Source organism: Gymnoscopelus microlampas (assembly GCF_963454915.1).
Source record: "Gymnoscopelus microlampas genome assembly, chromosome: 3".
NCBI classification, from domain to species: domain Eukaryota; kingdom Metazoa; phylum Chordata; class Actinopteri; order Myctophiformes; family Myctophidae; genus Gymnoscopelus; species Gymnoscopelus microlampas.
In genome coordinates, this window is record NC_139940.1 from 18,456,710 (window position 1) to 18,479,874 (window position 23,165).

The 23,165-nt window shown below is 39.2% G+C and overlaps 2 protein-coding genes and 1 long non-coding RNA gene across 4 annotated transcripts; all 3 read right to left on the reverse strand.

Annotated features, from left to right (window-relative positions):
* Positions 1 to 2,219: 2,219 nt before the first annotated feature.
* LOC311042320 (uncharacterized protein) lies at positions 2,220 to 8,148 on the reverse strand. Of its 2 annotated transcripts, none has more exons than XM_084052984.1 (9): positions 7,887 to 8,148; positions 6,976 to 7,127; positions 6,605 to 6,737; positions 6,025 to 6,300; positions 5,153 to 5,509; positions 4,554 to 4,711; positions 3,942 to 4,058; positions 3,799 to 3,852; positions 2,220 to 2,596 (listed from the first exon to the last, which is right to left on the reverse strand). In XM_084052984.1, exons 1-9 carry the CDS (start codon positions 7,936 to 7,938, stop codon positions 2,411 to 2,413), a joined length of 1,485 nt encoding a protein of 494 aa, XP_083909110.1. In that variant the 5' UTR covers positions 7,939 to 8,148; the 3' UTR covers positions 2,220 to 2,410. The 2 variants fall into 2 exon arrangements, with proteins under 2 accessions (XP_083909110.1, XP_083909111.1); XM_084052985.1 differs by having other exon boundaries at positions 2,461 to 2,596; positions 4,554 to 4,629.
* A 2,537-nt stretch (positions 8,149 to 10,685) lies between these two features.
* LOC311038555 (uncharacterized protein) lies at positions 10,686 to 17,467 on the reverse strand. Its single transcript, XM_084048128.1, has 9 exons — positions 17,174 to 17,467; positions 16,284 to 16,435; positions 15,516 to 15,648; positions 14,969 to 15,244; positions 14,114 to 14,467; positions 13,465 to 13,625; positions 12,856 to 12,972; positions 12,713 to 12,766; positions 10,686 to 11,070 (listed from the first exon to the last, which is right to left on the reverse strand). Exons 1-9 carry the CDS (start codon positions 17,223 to 17,225, stop codon positions 10,885 to 10,887), a joined length of 1,485 nt encoding a protein of 494 aa, XP_083904254.1. The 5' UTR covers positions 17,226 to 17,467; the 3' UTR covers positions 10,686 to 10,884.
* Positions 17,468 to 19,580: 2,113 nt separating this feature from the next.
* Positions 19,581 to 21,966, reverse strand: LOC311042138. The gene is made up of 7 exons (XR_014600466.1): positions 21,817 to 21,966; positions 21,171 to 21,530; positions 20,699 to 20,974; positions 20,416 to 20,613; positions 20,194 to 20,313; positions 19,952 to 19,992; positions 19,581 to 19,803 (listed from the first exon to the last, which is right to left on the reverse strand). It is a non-coding gene; the product is annotated as an uncharacterized lncRNA (long non-coding RNA).
* Positions 21,967 to 23,165: the final 1,199 nt, after the last annotated feature.

The following is a 23,165-nucleotide window of genomic DNA, read 5'->3' on the forward strand; positions in this document are numbered from 1 at the left end:
CAAGCCCAAAAGAAGCGAAAAAATTGCACGGCCACATGAGCGTAGGATATTAAAAAATAGCCGATCTACAAGCTCACAACACGTGGCGTTGTGAGCTTGTAGATATGCTATTTTCAACAACAACAAAAAACTTGGGAACATAAGTTAATAACATTTTGAATATTCTTTTTAACATTTTAACACCGCCAATCTGGTACTTTTAGATGGGGAGGGTCTTTCACATGAAACTGTTTGAGGACCACTGGTTTGAACAAGGCCAAATAAGCAACTTCACTTTAGAAACAAGCCCAAAAAACAACTACCAATAGGCAATATTTACAAGCAACTACAGCGAAAACAAGCCCAAAGTCGCTTATAATAAGCGGACATGGCAACAGTGGTACTTCGTCTTCCTCTTCTTTTTGGGAGTTTTATGGCGGCTGGAAACCAACACAATGTACATTATCGCCACCTACTGAACAAATGGACCTACTACTGGATAACCCCTAGATACAGTTTCAAAAAACAGTCTCAAGAACTACCTCTGCTCACAAAATGGCAAAACATTTATGCTGTCCTTTCTGGTTTCCCACGGTCCCTAGACCTGTTTACTCTAGAGCACTGTTTCCCAAAGAGTGGGTCGCAGACCAATTTTTATGGGTCACAAGTAAGTATATCTTTTTGTTTTACATTTCCTACTTTAAAACACACACACATACACATACACACACACACACACACACACACACACACACACACACACACACACACACACACACACACACACACACACACACACACACACACACACACACACACATATATATATATATATATATATATCATATCATTTTGATATTTTAAAAAAAAGTTTTAAAAAGAACCTCACAACTCTTCATCAATTAAAAACAATTCCAATTTTTTTCCAAAGTATTTAATAAATGCAATGAACAATCTAATGATTTCCGTAAATCCATTAAAAAAAAGGTTTGAGCTTGTAGATCAGCTATTTTCACTAGTTTGGGTTCCGAGGAGATTTCTCTTTTGGGTCTTGAGCTAAAACGTTTTGGAACCACTGCTCTAGTCTAGAACAGGCCTGGACAACCTTTTTAGGCCTGAGATCAATCACTACCACTTTTACATTTCATTATACACTGCTAATTAAAATAAAGCTAAAAGATTTGAGTGAATAGTTTAATATGAAAAATAAAGGCAAGGATAAATGATGAAAAACTGTCATGCATATCAACTAATGCAAACATGATTTATTGGACTTAAAATAATGATGAAAGCATTTCATCCAGTTACATGTGTGTGCACATGGTTGAAATTTCAGTTCCTATAAAGTCAAATGATTTGAGGTTTGTCATTAGATGTCTTTCCATGTTCCCCTTCTTCACCATCGCTGCATCGTTGTTTCTCAAGAGACAAATACATTTCCCATTCCAAATGAGATTCATTGTATGTGTTTTGTCTCATTAGCTGTGGTTGAAAAATAGCAGTAGCCTACTAAACATCTGACACACCTGGACTAATAATTGATATGTTGCCAGGGTCATTCCTGAGTTAATTCACACTGTGCCACTCCCCTGATATGATTTGTTGGGGTTAACATTGGGGCCCTGGGACCCATGATCCGCCCCTCTCTCTCCCCCTACCTCAAAAGGTCTACAAACCAGATGGTAACACCCGAGTCTTGTGAGATACATAATGAAACAATGTAATGTAATCCATTAGGGTTAGGGTTAAATGTTAGCTCTACATTTAATCAATAACCTCCAGAACAAAAAACAATCATATATAGTTATACAAATATAAAAAGGCACACAATACACATGAAAGGAAACAAGCTCGCACAGTATTAACAATCAGGTGCATGACCACCTGATCAAGGTAGCTTAATAAAACAAAAACAAAAACTGTTAAAGATATCTTGCAACAATTTACAATGTAGGCATTTAGCAGACGCTCTTATCCAGAGCGACTTACAAGTGCAAAGTATATAGTGTTTACCATGGGTCTATACTTGGTCCCCTCCTTATTGTTCTCTACACCAAATCTTTTCCCGAAAATAGCCTGATCTACAACAGCCTGTAGCCGATCTACAACGCATCACAACACGTTGCAACACGTCTCAGCGCGACACATTGTAGATCAGCTATTTTTGCACAATGCTGGCCTATTATGACACACCCAGAATAGGGAATTGAGTCATTGCATGAACAGAATATTATTTCCTCTTTGTTGTACTGTGTGTGTGTGTGTGTGTGTGTGTGTGTGTGTGTGTGTGTGTGTGTGTGTGTGTGTGTGTGTGTGTGTGTGTGTGTGTGTGTGTGTGTGTGTGTGTGAGACCTAGAAGTGGTTGAGCATTGTGTTGTGCAAAGCATCCATCTTCGTTGTAGATGTTTTTTTATTATTTTGAGTTAGTTTTCTAGCGAAAGTTGAGTTTGTCTGAGGTGTAAACATCACTGTAAGATGTGTTGTATGAACTGAGGGGTGGAGCAGAGGCGAACATCATTCCCTTCAGCTCAAACCGGGGTCCAGCATCAGAAGAGAGAGCGTCTACGCCCAGAAATGCAGTTGCAGCCGGTTCACGTGATGCTGTGGAGGCTACCACCTGGAGAAGGAACAACCAAAACCAACCTCACTGAATATTACCGCCAAATCCCTCTGCATGATACTTTAATGCACTAAATAACACCATCACAACATGAGAAACTACTATTTAGAACTTTACGCCCGGTTTACACTAAGCTCTCTGTGATGTCCCTTACTCCTTTCATTCCCAAGGGAATAGGGGAACCTCTGTGATTTCCCATGTGTTTGTGAAACTCTTCCTTCCTTCCTTTCTTTATGAAGTGGAGTATGTTGAAAAAATGTTAACTTTTGCTACGGATTTGGCAGAGCCTGTATGCTTCGTGTGCCAAGAAACATCAGAAGACACTAATTATTTCAGGTCAGCTGCTTGACTGTGTTAATAATAACTTTATTAGAGCGCTTTCCAGGGTTCTCAACTGCACTTTACACAGGGGGGCCTATTTTAATGGCAGAACTTTGCACCATGGCGAATGGTCTTAACTTGCGCCAAGTGGGTGTGTCAAGTGCATTTACATTTACTCAAGTACTGTACTTAAGTACAATTTTGAGGTACGTTTACTTTACTGTAGTATTTCCAATTTTCAATACTTTTACTTTTACTCCACTACATCTCTGAGGAAAATATTGTACTTTTACTCCACTATAATTATTTGAAAACTTTAGGTACTAGTTACTTTGCAGATATAAATGATTATATTATAAAACATAACATTAACCACTTCAGTCCTATTTTATACATAGGCCATTTGAAAATAGCCGATCTACAAGCTCACAACGCGTCGCATCTCGACGCGTTGTGAGCTTGTAGATCTGCAATATTTTCAAACATTTTAGTACTTTTACTTTTGGTACTTTAAGTATATTTTGCTATGTGTTGCGTCTGACACTAAGGGCCCTATCTTGCGCGCCATCTTGGCGCTATGCACTACCTGTTAATTACACACATGGTAAATGAATTACGCACAATGTAAATAATGTTAATTAGATAGCATCATTTAGACAGATGCTAGGCTCATTGTTCACCTGGTATCCTGGTTTCTGTGAGGCACAACGATGTTCTCTCTGCACTCTGTTTATGTGATTATTTACCTTGTTTATTGACGAGAATTCAAGCCTACTCTGCTCATTCTGATCTCACCCTTTGTAAGTCGCACTGGATAAGAGCATCTGCTAAATGCCTAAATTGTAAATTGTATTAAGGAGTGGGTCCATATACTGTACCTCAGGTTGAGAATGAGATGAGCTGACGTGAAGGTTTTCAGGACCAGGAGGAACCTGTAAGATGAAACGATCCTAATCAGTCATGATGGTATAAATAAAAAACATTTGAGGTGGATAAAAGTATTGATGAATAAAGCACCCACCAGAGGTTGGTAGTAAGTGGCTCCAGGCTTTGGCTGGTTGGGGTAGAGCGGGGCAGAGTATGTTGGCACATATGATGAACTAGGATGAGGAGCGGAAGTGGAAGGCTGAGTGGTGTGCTGGAATTGAACCAAGGAAGTTGAAATGAGACACAAAGAGCTGCTTCAAACAAAAAACTACTCGGAAACAGTACTGGAATGTTTCACTTCAAGTAAAAGTAGCAATACCGCAATATAAAAATACTCTGGTACAAGTAAAAGGCCTGTGTTCAAAATGTTAAATATACTTAAAGTACTTAAAGTCCTTAAAGTCACTTAAAGTCACAACGCGTCGCGATAAGACGCGTTGTGACGCGTTGTGAGCTTGTAGATCGGCTATTTTCAAATAGCCTATGTATAAAATAGGGCTGAAGTGGTTAATGTATGTTTCATAATATAGTCATTTATCTATGCAAAGTAACTAGTAACTAGAGTTTTCAAATAATTGTAGTGGAGTAATAGTACAATATTTGCCTGAGATGTAGTGGAGTAGAAGTAAAAGTATTGAAAATTGGAAATACTCCAGTAAAGTAAACCGCTCTGAAATGAGTCTGATAGAGTGTGTTTGGTACTTACATCATAGGAATATGCAGCTGGCGCTGCTTCAGGCTGACGAACAAAGTCCTTCTTTCTAGTGGTCTTGCAGCAGCACCTTTTCACACAACAACAGCAGAAGACCACCACCAAGAAAATGCCGACGGCAAAACCGACATACATGAAATAAGGAGGATACTCTGTAAAGAACAAAGAAAGAAAGTGTCTTAGGTCGATAAGGTCAGTGGTTCTCAAACTTTTTCATATCAAGGACCCCCAAAATGGTATATATATTTGGCCGCCGACCCCCAATGTTCTCTTTAAAAAATATATACTATATTCAAAGATTTGCACACATTTTCACGATTTTTCAAAAATAGCAGATCTACAAGCTTATAACGCGACACTTGGTGCCACGCTATAAGCTTGTAGATCTGCTATTTTTGATTAGCCCAAGTATAAAAGGTTGAAGTGGTTAACATTTACTGTGATGCTATATTAACACATTTAGCTGGGGACCCCCCTGGAACACACCCCCCCCCAAGGACCCCTGGGTCACTTTGAGAACCAACACGTTTTACGTGAATCAGAACCTTTGATGAGTTAAAAATGTGCCACGGGATCAATGCAGCATAACTCACCCTCTACGCGCAGTTGCACTACGAGGGCCAGGTTGCCCTTCTGGTCTATGAGCTTAAAGTGACCGGAGTCTGTAAGCTGGAGGTCCGCAATCATAATCCGCAGTGGGGGTTCATCTTCATCATCATCATCTATCTTCCACATTCTACTGAAAAGGCTCCTTCCCTCATCTTTCACTCCCCACTCGTCGTAGCTGGTCGCCAGCAGGTTGCCCGCCTTCATCAACAGCACCGGATGCTGTCGAGGATCATCAGTTGAAATAAACGTCAGGTCGAACAAAGCGGGGTCCATCGACGGGCTAAAAGTGATGATCTGGAGCTCACTGCCCTCTACGGAGTCCAAAAAGAAATCTTTCCGCTCTGTATATGAGATAGACATTGCATTTAAGTCAAACTCATTAAAGTATGGAATTAAGTTTCAAAAGGGTTATTTGTGATACAATGGCAGCCAATTCTACATAGGGGTGTCAGAAAATAATCGTTTCGAATAAGAATCGCGATTCTACTGTTGGACGATTCAGAATCGATTCTCATTTTCAAAAAAACTTTTTTTTTATCATGGATAAAAAAATATCTTTGTGTGTTTAGTTGATAAAACCTTATACAATTATAAAAGCTAAATGTACTCTGCTCTCATGCCAGCAGACTGGAGTAGATCCTGAAATCCTATGTTTTGAATGGAGAATCGTTTTGAATGGAGAATCGTTTTGAATAGAGAATCGTTTTAAATCGGAAAAAAACAACGTTTTTGAATCGAAAAAAAATATATTTAATCGAGAATCGTTTGTTTTGAAAAAATCGGAATCGTGACCCCAAGAATCGGAATCGTGAGATAGCAGAAGATTCACAACCCTAATTCTACATCACATCACAACCTTCAACTGTTATCTTGTTCCTGGAAATGAACTTGTGTTTTCTGTCCCTGAAGGTGTAGTAGCCATTGTATTCCTGGGTGAGTTTCTCCATCTGCCATTTGTTGTACACCAGCCTTCCCCCGCCTCCTCCCTTACTGACATAATGGTTGCTGGTGCGATTCCACAGTACCACGGGATTTGTGCTTTTCAGAGGAGTGAATTCCAACGAATATGCAGTACTGGAAATCATGAAATCGTAGTCACTTCCATAATCCCTTGTCACTTTACTTGAACAATCTAAAAACACGCACACACACGCACGCACGCACACGCACACACACACACACACACACACACACACACACACACACACACACACACACACACTCACACACACTCACACAGGGGGGGGGGGGGGGGGATTAATAAAACATTTAGAGAAGACACCCCGAATCAGAATCAGTCAACCATCCTGGTTGTCCAAGTAAGATGGACTACTGTGTAAATAAAGACATTGTTTTTATTGTTTTATTATTATTATATTATCATTATTATTGTTATCAATGTTTTTGTGGGTGGTTTAAGTGTCATATGATCTCACCTTTGATTTTCAGTCTCAGGGCCTTAAATTCGAGGCCGCCATGCATCGTATAAGAAAACTCCCCGTCGTCTCTCTCTGTCACCTCCCGGATGATAAACCGAGAAGAGGATATCTCATAGTGTGGGTCCAACAACTGGAAGTGCAGAGAACAACAAACACATGGTCAGAGACCAGGGTCAATTGTAATTCAGACCTATAAGCCCCCAACCCAACGCTTCACGGTGTGACTTGTTGGGAGTTTTGTATATCGCACGACACCGTTGTATGGTGAAGTATAAAGCCGTGGTTAATCAGACCATAATCAGTTTAGTTTAATTTTATATACATATACACTCTTTTTATGGTAGTGTAGAACATAATCCATGTCTTACTGTCCCATTCTCCAACAGAACCTGTATCCTCTGGCTGCCTCCTTTAGCTGGAGTGAAGAACAGGTTTCGACGATAGCCCACCAGATCATTTAAAGACATGGTAAAATCCTCCCCATAGCATGCCTCTTTATTTGACCCAATTCCAAATGAGCCTTAAAACACAGACAGAGAGATACGGTTATAGAGTGGTCCTGAACAACACAGGATGGTAACAGGATGGGTGGGCAGAGTGGGCACTAGGCCCACATGGCTCTAGGGACATCTGGGCACCTCTATGTAAAATTGGCTATTTTGTCCAATATGTAAAAAAAACTAAATATTTGAAAAATGGTCTTAAGTAAAGTCAAGTATACATGATTAGAACATGCTTAAACATTCGACAATTAAGGTCTAATATTTCTACAATTGCTCCAAATTGCTACAAAATCTGTATATCATGTCATTTTGGGGCATAAACAAGAAGTTGAAGGATAAAATTAAGTCTGATCATGATGTGCCGTGCATGTACACATCATGCATACTTTACATTGCTTAAGACCATGTTTTCAAATATTAAAGTTTTTAACATTTTGGACAAACTAGCCAATTTTACATCGAGGTGCCCAGATGTCCCTAGTGCTGCACCTATCCTGTAACAGTTGGGATGAGGGTTGTCTGCAAACAAATCCATCAAATGTTTGTATTATTTGTGGCATATGTACATGAAAGCAGAGTGCAGGATTAATTACCATAACAATTTAGCTGCAAAATGCGCGTAAACATGATTAGATTTAGATTAGACGTCTTTATGATCCACAAGGGAGAACCGTTTTGCTCGCGTCAATGGCGCTGGTCAATTTAAAATCCCCAAGTTCAGCATTCTATTCAAATGTGTATGTAAACAACAAATGTGCTAATAGTACTTTACTTACCACCAACAGAGGAACAGCAGACAAGGACCATGAGTAAGTATAAACGGAACATGTCCTGAACGGACAACAGAGACAGACAACAACGACAACAACTAACTAACTAACTAACTAACAAACTAACTAAAGACGGGAAAAAATACGAGCTCAAAGTAACTGCTGTTAATTGTTAATGTCTAATAGACAGAGGTTAAAAACTAAACACGACATTTTCAGGAAGACAAGCAAGCCTCGCTATAGCCGCTCCACCAGTGTCCACGGCCAAATAAGCAACTTCACTTTAGAAACAAGCCCAAAAAACAACTACCAATATTTACAAGCAACTACAGCAAAAACAAGCCCAAAGTCGCTTATAATAAGCGGACATGGCAACAGTGGTACTTCGTCTTCCTCTTCTTTTTGTGAGTTTTATGGCAGCTGGAAACCAACACAATGCACATTATCGCCACCTACTGAACAAATGGACCTACTACTGGATAACCCCTAGATACATTTTATGAGCAGGTAAAATAGGCAACTACTTAGAGTTGGGCCCAGAGCAATAAGGGGCCCCCAAAGGTCAAGATGGTCAGAAGGGCTCTGTTGGATTTTCTGCACAGGGTCCAAAAAACAGTCTCAAGAACTACCTCTGCTCACAAAATGGCAAAACATTTATGCTGTCCTTTCTGGTTTCCCACGGTCCCTAGACCTGTTTACTCTAGAGCACTGTTTCCCAAAGAGTGGGTCGCGGACCAATTTTTATGGGTCACGAGTAAGTATATATATTTTTTTTTTACATTTCCTACTTTAAAACAAAACAATTCCAACATTTTCCCAAAGTATTTAATAAATACAATGAAAAATCTAATGATTTCCGTAAATCCATTTAAAAAAAGTTTGTAGATCAGGGAAATTTCTCTTTTGGGTCTTGAGCTAAAAAGTTTTGGAACCACTGCTCTAGTCTAGAACAGGCTTAAGTTGGACAGCCTTTTTAGGCCTGAGATAAATCACTACCACTTTTACATTTCATTATACACTGCTAATTAAAATAAAGCTAAAAGACTGAGTGAATAGTTTAATATGAAAAATAAGGCACGGATAAATTATGAAAAACTGTCACGCATCAACTAATTATTATTCATTATTATTTAATACTGATGAAAGCACTTCATCCAGTTTCATGTCGGTGCACATGGTTGAAATTTCAGTTCCTATAAAGTCAAATGATTTGAGGTTTGTCATTAGATGTCTTTCCATGTTGCCCTTCTTCACCATCGCTGCATCGTTGTTTCTCAAGAGACAAATACATTTCCCATTCCAAATGACTAAAACATAAAACAAATGGAAAAAATAGCAGTAGCCTACTAAACATCTGACACACCTGGACTATTGATATGTTGCCAGGGTCATTCCTGAGTTAATTCACACTGTGCCACTCCCCTGATATGATTTGTTGGGGTTAACATTGGGGCCCTGGGACCCATGATCCGCCCCTCTCTCTCCCCCTACCTCAAAAGGTCTACAAACCAGATGGTAACACCCAAGTCTTGTGAGATACATAATGAAACAATGTAATGTAATCCATTAGGGTTAGGGTTAAATGTTAGCTCTACATTTAATCAATAACCTCCAGAACAAAAAACAATCATATATAGTTATACAAATATAAAAAGGCACACAATACACATGTAAAGAAAACAAGTTTGTACATTAACAAGTGCATGACCATCTGATCAAGGTAGCTTAACCCATTAACACCTGAGGCGATTCTTAAAAATGTTTTCTAAATCCTAACAGTTTTCTGAAGAAAAAAAAAATAGCAGATCTACAAGCTCATAGCGCGGCACTCGGTGCCGCGCTATGAGCTTGTACATCTGCTTTTTTTTTTTATATAATTTTTATCCCACAATTTTGTAACCCTTATTTTTCACCCGGTGCCAATTTTCTAAGTGATCCTGGGCGCTACACTCCCCTCACCAGCCTAGGGAGGCCAGGGCCGAGCTCATGCCTCCTTCAATGCATGAGAGCCAACTGACCTTCTTGTCACCTGACAGGGGGGAGTTTCCCTGGTTGGACGTAGCGCGTGGAAGGAACACGTTATTCCAACCAGTCCCTTCTCCTCCATCAGGCGCCCCGGCTGTCATGGGGAAGGCGGTATAGCAACCAGGATTACTACATGTTTCTGTGAGGGTATTAACTACCCTGAGAGACACGGGGAGAACATGCAAACTCCACACAGAGTAGGCCCTTTCGCCAACCCCACCTAGGGTATGGGCGCTGATGACGCAGAGGAGAAGACACGCCCCCCAGCACCCACAGCGTCCCCGGCGGGAATCGAACCCAGGACCTTCTAGCTGTGAGGCGACAGCGCAACGGACTGCGCCACCGTGCCCCCATATCTGCTATTTTTTAATAGCCAAAGAAATCTAAAGTGACACAGATGCATTCCAGGTCTTAAAGGGTTAATAAACAAAATAAAAACTGTTAAAGGTTAAAAGTAACAATTTACAATGTAGGCATTTAGCAGACGCTCTTATCCAGAGCGACGTACAAGTGCAAAGTATATAGTGTTTACCATGGGTCTATACTTGGTCCCCTCCTTATTGTTCTCTACACCAAACCTTTTCCCGAAAATAGCCTGATCTACAACAGCCTGTAGCCGATCTACAACGCATCACAACACGTTGCAACACGTCTCAACGCGACACGTTGTAGATCAGCTATTTTTGCACAATGCTGGCCTATTATGACACACCCAGAATAGGGAATTGAGTCATTGCATGAACAGAATCATATCAAAATATTATTTCCTCTTTGTTGTAGTGTGTGTGTGTGTGTGTGTGTGTGTGTGTGTGTGTGTGTGTGTGTGTGTGTGTGTGTGTGTGTGTGTGTGTGTGTGTGTGTGTGTGTGTGTGTGTGTGTGTGTGTGTGTGTCTTAGTTATCTAGAAGTGGTTGAGCATTGTGTCGTGCAAAGCATCCATCTTCGTTGTAGATGTTTTTGTATTATTTTGAGTTAGTTTTCTAGCGAAAGTTGAGTTTGTCTGAGGTGTAAACATCACTGTAAGATGTGTTGTATGAACTGAGGGGTGGAGCAGTGGCGAACATCATTCCCTTCAGCTCAAACCGGGGTCCAGCATCAGAAGAGAGAGCGTCTACGCCCAGAAATGCAGTTGCAGCCGGTTCACGTGATGCTGTGGAGGCTACCACCTGGAGAAGGAACAACCAAAACCAACCTCACTGAATATCACCGCCAAATCCCTCTGCATGATACTTTAATGCACTAAATAACACCATCACAACATGAGAAACTACTATTTAGAACTTTACGCCCGGTTTACACTAAGCTCTCTGTGATGTCCCTCACTCCATTCATTCACAAGGGAATAGGGGAACCTCTGTGATTTCCCATGTGTTTGTGAAACTCTTCCTTCCTTCCTTTCTTTCTCTATGAAGTGGAGTATGTTGGAAAAAATCAACTTTTGCTACGGATTTGGCAGAGCCTGTATGCTTCGTGTGCCAAGAAACATCAGAAGACACTAATTCTTTCAGGTCAGTTGCTTGACTGTGTTAATAATAACTTTATTAGAGCGCTTTCCAGGGTTCTCAACTGCACTTTACACAGGGGGGCCTATTTTAATGGCAGAACTTTGCACCATGGCGAATGGTCTTAACTTGCGCCAAGTGGGTGTGTCAAGCACATTTACATTTACTCAAGTACTGTACTTAAGTACAATTTTGAGGTAATTTTACTTTACTGGAGTATTTCCAATTTTCAATACTTTTACTTTACTACATCTCTGAGAAAAATATTGTACTTTTACTCCACTACAATTATTTGAAAACTTTAGTCACTAGTTACTTTGCAGATATACATTATTACATTATAAAACATACATTATTAACCACTTTAGCCCTATTTTATACATAGGCCATTTGAAAATAGCCGATCTACAGAGCTTGTAGATCTGCTATTTTCAAACATTTTAGTACTTTTAATTTTGGTACTTTAAAGGGATATTTCACTTTCAAAAAAAACTTTTGGTGATTGTATCATCTACTCAGGCTTTTGTGAGCCCCGCAGACAGTTTTTAAGTTGCTTAATTCAATTTTAGATATTAGATATTCATTTTATCAGACACGCCCCCTTCCCATACAAACCCATTGTAACTTCAAACTCCATTTTTAACATGTTAGATTCATCAAAAACACCCGTCCTTGGTTCACCCGTCTCCTACCGCCCCCCCTAATACGTGAGGGGGCCGTGTTTTTTCAATTACTTTTTTAATTTATTTTTAATTTTTTTTTTGGAAAATGAAAAAAATATGACAATAAAAAAATAAAAAATAAAAAATGAAAATAAATCTCGGAAAAACACGGCCCCCTCACGCATTAGGAGGGCAGGGTGAGTCACCAGAACCAAGGACGGGTGTTTTTGATGAATCTAACATGGTTAAAATGGAGTTTGAAGTTACAATGGGCTTGTATAGGAAGGGGGCGTGCCTGATAAAATGAAAATCAAATATCTAAATACTGAATCGAGCAACTTAAAAACTGTCTGGGGGTTCACAAAGGCTTGAGTAGATGATAAAATCCCCAAACATTTTTCTGAAAGTGAAATATCCCTTTAATTACATTTTGATGCCAATACTTTTGTACTTTTAATTACGCACAATGTAAATAATGTTATTTAGATAGCATTATTCAGACAGATGCTAGGCTTGTTTATTGACGAGAGTTCACGCATACTCTGCTCATTCTGATCTCACCCTTTGTAAGTCGCACTGGATAAGAGCATCTGCTAAATGGCTAAATTGTAAATTGTATTAAGGAGTGGGTCCATATACTGTACCTCAGGTTGAGAATGAGATGAGCTGACGTGAAGGTTTTCAGGACCAGGAGGAACCTGTAAGATGAAACGATCCTTATCAGTCATGGTGGTATAAATAAAAAACATTTGAGGTGGATAAAATTATTGATGAATAAAGCACCCACCAGAGGTTGGTAGTAAGTGGCTCCAGGCTTTGGCTCTTTGGGGTAGAGCGGGGCAGAGTATGTTGGCACATATGATGAACTAGGATGAGGAGCGGAAGTGGAAGGCTGAGTGGTGTGCTGGAATTGAACCAAGGAAGTTGAAATGAGACGAAAACACAAAGAGCTGCTTCAAACTAAAAACTACTCGGAAACAGTACTGGAATGTTTCACTTCAAGTAAAAGTAGCAATACCGCAATATAAAAATACTCTGGTACAAGTAAAAGGCCTGTGTTCAAAATGTTAAATATACTTAAAGTCCTTAAAGTCACTTAAAGTCACAACGCGTCGCGATAAGACGCGTTGTGACGCGTTGTGAGCTTGTAGATCGGCTATTTTCAAATAGCCTATGTATAAAATAGGGCTGAAGTGGTTAATGTATGTTTCATAATATAGTCATTTATCTATGCAAAGTAACTAGTAACTAGAGTTTTCAAATAATTGTAGTGGAGTAATAGTACAATATTTGCCTGAGATGTAGTGGAGTAGAAGTAAAAGTATTGAAAATTGGAAATACTCCAGTAAAGTAAACCGCTCTGAAATGAGTCTGATAGAGTGTGTTTGGTACTTACATCATAGGAATATGCAGCTGGCGCTGCTTCAGGCTGACGAACAAAGTCCTTCTTTCTAGTGGTCTTGCAGCAGCACCTTTTCACACAACAACAGCAGAAGACCACCACCAAGAAAATGCCGACGGCAAAACCGACATACATGAAATAAGGAGGATCCCACTCTGTAAAGAACAAAGAAAGAAAGTGTGTTAGGTCGTTTACGTCAGTGGTTCTCAAACTTTTTCATATCAAGGACCCCCAAAATGATATATATATTTGGCCGCCGACCCCCACGTCAAAATATTTTGTTCCAGGGACCCCCAGAAGCAAAGATTTGAGTTAAAAATGTTCGCTTTAAAAATATATACTATATTCAAAGATTTGCACACATTTTCACAATTTTTCAAAAATAGCAGATCTACAAGCTTATAACGCGACACTCGGTGCCACGCTATAAGCTTGTAGATCTGCTATTTTTGATTAGCCAAAGTATAAAAGGTTGAAGTGGTTAACATTTACTGTGATGCTATATTAACACATTTAGCTGGGGACCCCCCTGGAACACCCCCCCCAAGGACCCCTGGGGTCACTTTGAGAACCAACAGTTTACGTGAATCAGAACCTTTGATGAGTTAAAAATGTGCCACGGGATCAATGCAGCATAACTCACCCTCTACGCGCAGTTGCGCTACGAGGGCCAGGTTGCCCTTCTGGTCTATGAGCTTAAAGTGACCGGAGTCTGAAGGCTGGAGGTCCGCAATCATAATCCGCAGTGGGGGTTCATCTATCTTCCAGATTCTACCGAAAATGCTCCTCTCATCTCTCACTCCCCACTCGTCGTAGTCCGTCGCCAGCAGGTTGCCCGCCTTCATCAACAGCACCGAATGCCGTTCAGGAGTTGGATTCATTGGATCATCAGTTGGATTAAACGTCAGGTCGAACAAAGCGGGGTCCATCGACGGGCTAAAATTGATGATCTGGAGCTCCTCGCCCTCTACGGAGTCCAAAAAGTAATCTTTCCGCTCTGTATATGAGATAGACATTGCATTTAAGTCAAACTCATTAAAGTATGGAATTAAGTTTCAAAAGGGTTATTTGTGATACAATGGCAGCCAATTCTACATAGGGGTGTCAGAAAATAATCGTTTCGAATACGAATCGCGATTCTACTGTTGGACGATTCAGAATCGATTCTCATTTTCAAAAAATCTTTTTTTTTTATCATGGATAAAAAATTACCTTTGTGTGTCTAGTTGATAAAACCTTTACAATTATAAAAGCTAAATGTACTCTGCTCTCATGCCAGCAGACTGGAGTAGATCCTGAAATCCTATGTTTTGAATGGAGAATCGTTTTGAATAGAGAATCGTTTTAAATCGAAAAAAAACAAAACGTTTTTGAATCGAAAAAAATAATAAAATAATCGAGAATCGTTTGTTTTGAAAAAATCGGAATCGTGACCCCAAGAATCGGAATCGTGAGATAGCAGAAGATTCACAACCCTAATTCTACATCACATCACAACCTTCAACTGTTATCTTGTTCCTGGAAATGAACTTGTGTTTTCTGTCCCTGAAGGTGTAGTAGCCATTGTATTCCTGGGTGAGTTTCTCCATCTGCCATTTGTTGTACACCAGCCTTCCCCCGCCTCCTCCCTTACTGACATAATGGTTGCTGGTGCGATTCCACAGTACCACGGGATTTGTGCTTTTCAGAGGAGTGAATTCCAACGAATATGCAGTACTGGAAATCCTGAAATCGTAGTCACTTCCATAATCCCATGTCACTTTACTTGAACAATCTAAAAACACGCACACACACACACACACACACGCACGCACACACGCACGCACACACACACACACACGCACACAGGGGGGGTGATTGATGATTAATAAAACATTTAGAGAAGACATCCCGAATCAGAATCAGTCAACCATCCTAGTTGTCCAAGTAAGATGGACTACTGTGTAAATACATTGTTTTTATTGTTTTATCATTATTTTATTATTATCAATGTTTTTGTTGGTGGTTACAACAACAGACAAGATTTAAGTGTCATATGATCTCACCTTTGATTTTCAGTCTCAGGGCCTTAAATTCGAGGCCGCCATGCATCGTATAAGAAAACTCCCCGTCGTCTCTCTCTGTCACCTCCCGTATGATAAACCGAGAAGAGGATATCTCATAGTGTGGGTCCAACAACTGGAAGTGCAGAGAACAACAAACACATGGTCAGAGACCAGGGTCAATTGTAATTCGGACCTATAAGCCCCCAACCCAACGCTTCACGGTGTGACTTGTTGGGAGTTTGTATATCGCATGACATGTTGTATGGTGAAGTATAAAGCAGTGGTTAACCCATTAAGACCTGGAACTGTGTCATTTTTAGATTTGAGCTAAAAAGCATTATTTTACACTTTGGGCTATTCAAAAATAGCAGATCTACAAGCTCATAGCGCGGCACCGAGTGCCGCGCTACGAGCTTGTAGATCTGCTATTTTTGAAAAATCGTGAAAATGTGTGCAAATCTTTGAATATATATATTTTTAAAGCGAACATTTTTAACTCAAATCTTTGCTTCTGGGGGGTCCCTGGAACAAAATATTTTGATGGGGGTCAGCGGCCAAATACATATAATGTTGGGGGTCCTTGACATGAAAAAGAGTGAGCACCACTGATATAGAAACATACGTTTTTCAGAATACTGTTGAGATTTAGGAGACATGTAGAATCGGCTTCAGGTCTCAATGGGGTAATCAGACCATAATCAGTTTAGTTTAATTTTATATACATATACACTCTTTTTATGGTAGTGTAGAACATAATCCATGTCTTACTGTCCCATTCTCCAACAGAACCTGTATCCTCTGGCTGCCTCCTTTAGCTGGAGTGAAGAACAGGTTTCGACGATAGCCCACCAGATCATTTAAAGACATGGTAAAATCCTCCCCATAGCATGCCTCTTTATTTGACCCAATTCCAAATGAGCCTTAAAACACAGACAGAGAGATACGCTTATAGAATGGTCCTGAACAACACAGGATGGTAACAGGATGGGTGGGCAGAGTGGGCACTAGGCCCAGATGGCTCTAGGGACATCTGGGCACCTCTATGTAAAATTGGCTATTTTGTCCAATGTGTAAAAAAAACTAAATATTTGAAAAATGGTCTTAAGTAAAGTCAAGTATACATGATTAGAACATGCTTAAACATTCGACAATTAAGGTCTAATATTTCTACAATTGCTCCAAAATCTGTATATCATGTCATTTTGGGGCATAAACAAGAAGTTGAAGGATAAAATTAAGTCTGATCATGATGTGCCGTGCATGTACACATCATGCATACTTTACATTGCTTAAGACCATGTTTTCAAATATTAAAGTTTTTAACATTTTGGACAAACTAGACAATTATACATCGAGGTGCCCAGATGTCCCTAGTGCTGCACCTATCCTGTATAACAGTTGGGATGAGGGTTGTCTGCAAACAAATCCATCAAATGTTTGTATTATTTGTGGCATATGTACATGCAAGCATTAATTACCATAACAATTTAGCTGCAAAATGCGCGTAAACATGATTAGATTTAGATTAGACGTCTTTATTATCCACAAGGGAGAACCGTTTTGCTAGCGTCAATGCTGGTCAATTTAAAATCCACAAGTTCAGCATTCTATTCAAATGTGTATGTAAACAACAAATGTGCTAATAGTACTTTACTTACCACCAACAGATGAACAGCAGACAAGGACCATGAGTACGTATAAACGGAACATGTCCTGAAGAACGGACAACAGAGACAGACAACAACGACAACAACTAACTAACTAACTAACTAACTAACTAACTAACTAACTAACTAACAAACTAACTAAAGACGGGGAAAAATACGAGCTCAAAGTAACTGCTGGTAATTGTTAATGTCTAATAGACAGAGGTTAAAAACTAAAAACGTTTTTGCGACAAGACATTTTCAGGAAGACAAGCAAGCCTCGCTCTAGCCCCTCCACCAGGGTTGCCAGATATGCGTACTATAATTTCCCCGCAAGATTTTATTTGGAAATAGCAGATCTACAAGCTCACAACGCGTCGCGATAGCTGATGTGTGTGTTATAAAATGCTCATGTGTGGCCCATAGTCGCTTCTTTTGGGCTGGTTTTCCTAGACCTGGTTGCTTGTTTCTTTCACAGAATCTGGCAACACAGACCTCCACCCAGATCCATGTACAGCTTAGGCTCCACCCACTTAATTATTGATGTTTCAGACCGCGCCCCATACTGACAGGAAAGGTCAGGCCGGGTAAACCTGTTAGCATCATAGAGTTAAGAGGTTAGCATCCTCTATCTATTCTATTCCATAGGTTAGTTGCAGAAGAAAGTTGAACACAGGGAAAACAACAGTGGTGGAAAAAGTACTCACATTGTTTTACTTAAGTAAAAGTATCAACCAATACTGCACTGTACATGTAGAAACAGTGAAACACTCTGTTACAAGTAAAAGTCTGGTTTTATCAAAATTTAGCCTACTTAGTAAAAGTACCAAAGTATTGGCATCAAAATATACTTGAAGTGTCAAAAGTAAAACAAAGTACTCATCATTATGCAGAATGTCCCATTTCAAGTTTTCAAATGTATAAAAATCTTTTGAAAATAGAGAGATGCATTGTGAACTTGTAGATCGGCTATTTTGTATATAGGGCTGAAGTGGTTAATGTAATAATAATAATAATAATAATCCAAATCTACAAAGTAACTAACTAAAGTTTTCAAATAATTTGAGTGGAGTAAAAGTATAAGATTGGCCTCTGAGATGTAGTGGAGTAAAAGTAAAAGTACTGAAAATTGGAAATACTCCAGTACAGTAAAAAAGAATAATAATAATAATAGACTAGACTACAGTACTTGAGTAAATGTACTTACTTACTTTACACCACTGGAAAACAATATAGGGTTACATAACAGATCAAGGCACACTGCCAAGGAGAATTAATATATTTAACAGCCAGTAGGGGGAGCCCTCACACTTCTAAATGACACAAATGCTACTAATAGTGAGTGCAAGCAAGGACGTTATTCAAAGAAAAGCTCAACAGGCAAATTATGAAAAATATGTTACAGGTATTTATAGAAACAAGAGCACAATCTCATAATAAAGCTCACATAATTATTACCTCACCAACAGACAACCGCTAAACTGGGTCACTCACACATCCTAGAATTAAAAGCATGTGAATGGGTGGAAGACAACACGCACAATTATAAAAAATAAAAAATAAAATAAAAAAAGTAGTGGGGTCCATATTATGATGATGATGATGATGATGATGATGATTATTTATTATTATTATCATCATCATCATCATTATTATTATCATCATTACTACAACATTGCTGGATGTGAGCGGAATGTTAGAGGTCTATTCTGTACATCAATTATTTTTCCTAAATCCACATATGGGGCCATTAAACACCTGCTTTCCAAGTAATAGGTCAGTCTCATTGTCAACATTTGCTCCATTATTGTACAGTATATAATGGGGTAACAGGTGGGTGTACAGTAGGTCCTTATTTATGTGTTTCCTTCCATCTGCTTGGTAACCTTCCCTCCTCTCACACATTATTAAGTAGGCATCATTTCTGCTTTTTCAGTTTCTGTCACTATCACTGCCTTCCTACTCATCAGCACTATGATATAGGATGTACAGTATGTCCACTCTCTTCTGATACCATTTAGCACTGCACTGTTCTTTGTTCATACACAGAGGAGCATGCCGCAATTCCATTGATAGATGGTGCATTTATATAGCACTTTTATCTAAAGCTCTTTACACAGGTTGTGCATTACATTCACCGATTCACACACACATTCATACACCGATGGTGGAGGAAATCATGCAAGGCACCAACCTGCTCATAGGGAGCAATTAGGGGTTCAGTGTCTTGCTCAAGGACAGGGTCGAACTGGGAACCTCGCGGTTGCCATCCGGCCACTCTACCCCTAGCCTCGGAAACCCAGCCTTTTTTTTAGTTTCAAAAGAAACTCTACCCCTGAGCCACTGCCGCCGCTATTGTACTGTGGTCAGGTGCATGGTTGATCGCACTGTAGTTTAAAATCACAAAGTGTGAGCCATGATTACTACTACGAAGCTACTTCAGAAATATGAGTAAAATACAAAGTCTAGGAGACATCACATTGGAAGGTTTATTGCAAAATTTTAACAGAGATACATACATACACATTTCTCTAAATGTTGATCTGACTATACACACAGTTAGTGTCATTCTCAATAATGTTTCTTGGCTTGTCAAGTCTCCTGATGACAATAGATGCATAGAAGACAGGGGGTTCTTCCATCTGTAAAGGCATAAGATAGCAATTGCTTTATTTGAAAGGGTTTAAGTGTAATTTAGCACAACACAAAATAAATGCTAAATAATGCTGTATGAGATGATGTTATCATCACCATGGTTATTGTTTATCGTCATCATGATCAAACACTTACGCTGCCATCCTGACCACAGCAAGGCAGATGAAAATCAGAAGCTTTGGATAAAAAATAAAATAGTAAAAAATAGATTAGTAAGATGGAAGCATTCCCATTTGGAAATAGACTAATGTCAAACACCCATTTCTGGCCTTTGAAGTATTATGTAATCAATGCTGAAGTCATTGGATCTACACTAAAGTTACTGAACAAAGAATAATTGGGTTGTTTCAATGAGCAGTATCAATGCAGAATCTTACCTGTGCATTTTCTTTGCCGTAGCCAATATATTAAAATTGCTAATAACACCAGCATGGCCAAGGCTGCCGATGTACTCCATATGACTGATTTCACGTATTGATCTGGCCGTGTCGTCCTATCTATAAACAAAAAATGGCCAAGTATTGATAATTGTTCTTATTTGTTCTACTGAAGTATTGAAAATTAGAAATTATTATCATTTTAGGACAAGGCATACCAACCGTTTTTGTTGTTTGTGGTAAAGGATGGGGCAGTGCTTTGAACCATACTGTTTGCATTGCATTTCAATGCCCCAGGCGCATCTACTATCACAGATATATTCCATGCACTTGTCGCCACCGCCGTTATCTGTGTTTTCATGTCATTGGCTGCCATGTCACATATCACAGAACAGGAGGGCTTCACATTGTGATGTGAAACTGTAATATTGCATAGACATATGTAAGACAATAAACTATTGTTAAAATGCTGCTTTTATTTGTACTGTATATGTATTCCCCATACCTGTTACAACACACAAGTTGATAGAGAGCAGCTTCTGTTTGTGCCCATCACATCTGCGTACCCAACAGATATATTGTCCCGCATTTGAACCATTGACATTGAACAACTGTATGGAGTTGTTTTTTGTTTTTAGGGCCCAATCTGAGAAGTTTACTTCAGCAGTGTTGTTGCTTTTTTTAAATGTCCATGTTGATTCAGCAAATTCACCTGGACATGCATGTGTAAACATGCTGCCAGCAATAATGTAGGACGTCTCCGTAACTTCTGTAATATTTTCTGTAAATGGGACAAGATTTAGAGTTAGAGAGAATGCCTGCAAAATATGTTGGAAACTAAATGAATTGAGAGAGATCAACAGTGATACTGACAGTGATGTCAGAAGACAGAGAGAGAGAATGATAGGCTACTTAGGAGTAAACTGCGCAAGAAGATGGAGACAGAGAAAAAATATTATGGCTTCCAATGAACTCACCTTTCTCCAGAAAATATGTGTTGTTTGCATATTTGCACATATTATTGTGACAGACTTCACATGTGTATATGCCTTGATCCTCCTCTGTCATAGAACTGATGGCCAATGAACCATCTTTCATAAAACTCATTCTTCTCCTTCTGTCTGGTGGGATAGTGCCATAAACCTGCATTCCTTTCGTGTCCTCACTAAATATCAAATGTGGTTTATCATTTCCATGAGTGCTGTATAGCCACTTGAAAGAGTCCCAATGAGAATGTGGACAAGGTATCACAACCCGGCACCCCTTTGTGAAGCGAAGATGATGTGCAGCTTCTGAGATAGTCAAGTTCTCAATTAGAGAAAAGACAGTACGACGACCTAGGGGTTTAAGCGATATTAAGAATTACATTCTAAAACAAGCTATCCAAAAACAAGATATCCACTATTTTCAAAATGTACCACTCTTGAAAATGTTTCCCTTTCTTAAAATCATACGTTTGTTTTGGCAAATTTGGAAAGGATAGGAGACAATTAAAGTCCTCGGTTGACAAAATAAAATGTTATGTTTTAGAAGCATTGACTAAGATGAACTGATGAATTTACTGAAATGTTAAGCATTAAATTACATTCATAAAATATTTGTCATTCAGTCAGTGATACTCACCATTTATTGAGGCGGATGAGAGTGCATTCCAAATAATCAACAGGAAAACAAAGGCTGTTTTCATTGTGGCTTAAAAAATGGAAGCTCTGTCAAAATAAATAAATCAAAATATTAACCTATTGGGCAATTGATTATTAACCTGGCCAAAGCAGGGAGTTTGTTTTCTGAAGCTTCTGTGCTTACCTAGTTCATAATGACACATGGGAAGTCAGCTTATTCAAATGTAAAAGAAAAAAGAAAAAGAATACACCCACACATAGCCTACGTCTTGACTCTGGGTATAGGGTTTGGTTTTCACAGCAGTGTATGCGCGCATGCTTGCTTGCTTGCGTGCGTGTGTGCGTACGAACGTGTGAAAAAATATGTGTCAGTATATGTTTCTTGTTTGTTGTATGTTTGTTGTTATGAAGTGCTGTATGTTATGTGTGTGATTCAATTAGAAAGTCACAACCGAGGAACCTCGACAAGCAGTTCAGTAACAGTTATGGTGTTGGTGACGTTGGTACTATAACAAACACCCATGTTTGCATTTCCTCCCTCATTACTCATCCCTCAGTTGTCATGTATAACACAGTGGTTATAATGCATCACCAGAAATAATGATGAAAATGCACTTTATTGTTTTTTTCCTTTAGACCACACAGGAAACTTGAGATGTAAGGTGCAATGTGCACTAAAATGTGTCCCCTGCCCATGGAAAACCCACGCATGCGATTAATGCTTAGCGATGCATACAGTAAGCATATTACAAAAAGTATCTTTGAGATGTCTTACGTTGAGAATATTCAAGTGCTCTCATCGGTTAAATGTGTAACTTCTTAATTTCAATAGACCTTGTCAGTGGATTACCATCACTAGGGAACAGTTTGTGTCCAAGTTTATTTTCTGGCAGCTACAGATATTCACAAACAATGCAACAGGAGACACACTTGGACCCATTTAGAATGTTAATGTTGTCAAGTGTGAAAAGGTCTATTAGAGGTCTTGTGTAGTTCTCTTTCTTTCTGTAACCGCTTAAAGAAATGCCTAATTTCTGTGCAGATGTAGATTAGGTAAAACACTGGATCCAATAGCAAGACACAAAATGATGTTATTGTTGATATATTGCTAATAATCCTACCAGTCAAATTCTTTTTTTATTTTAATGTCTCAATGTAGTCTCAAATGAAAGCATAGGCCAATAAACAATTTGAGGAAAATTGTATCTACACTTTTACACCTTATAAAAGTAGCCACCTTTTCCAGATATATAACCAAACACACTCATGGCGTTCTTTGGAAATCAAATATTGTTCTTCCCAACACTGTTGCAAACGTTCCACAAATTGTAGGTTGATTTGCTTTCACTC

Excerpts from the sequence above, each read along its gene's own strand:
- LOC311042320 (XM_084052984.1), bottom strand. The coding sequence starts at position 7,938 with ATGTTCCGTTTATACTTACTCATGGTCCTTGTCTGCTGTTCCTCTGTT. Across the intron at positions 5,510-6,024 it reads GAACAAGATAACAGTTGAAG|AGCGGAAAGATTTCTTTTTG; the intron begins GTTGTGATGTGA and ends TCTCATATACAG. Across the intron at positions 2,597-3,798 it reads CATCTCATTCTCAACCTGAG|GTGGTAGCCTCCACAGCATC; the intron begins GTACAGTATATG and ends TTCCTTCTCCAG.
- LOC311038555 (XM_084048128.1), bottom strand. The coding sequence starts at position 17,225 with ATGTTCCGTTTATACGTACTCATGGTCCTTGTCTGCTGTTCATCTGTT. Across the intron at positions 15,245-15,515 it reads CCTGAGACTGAAAATCAAAG|ATTGTTCAAGTAAAGTGACA; the intron begins GTGAGATCATAT and ends GCGTGTTTTTAG. Across the intron at positions 12,767-12,855 it reads CCACTTACTACCAACCTCTG|GTTCCTCCTGGTCCTGAAAA; the intron begins GTGGGTGCTTTA and ends TTCATCTTACAG.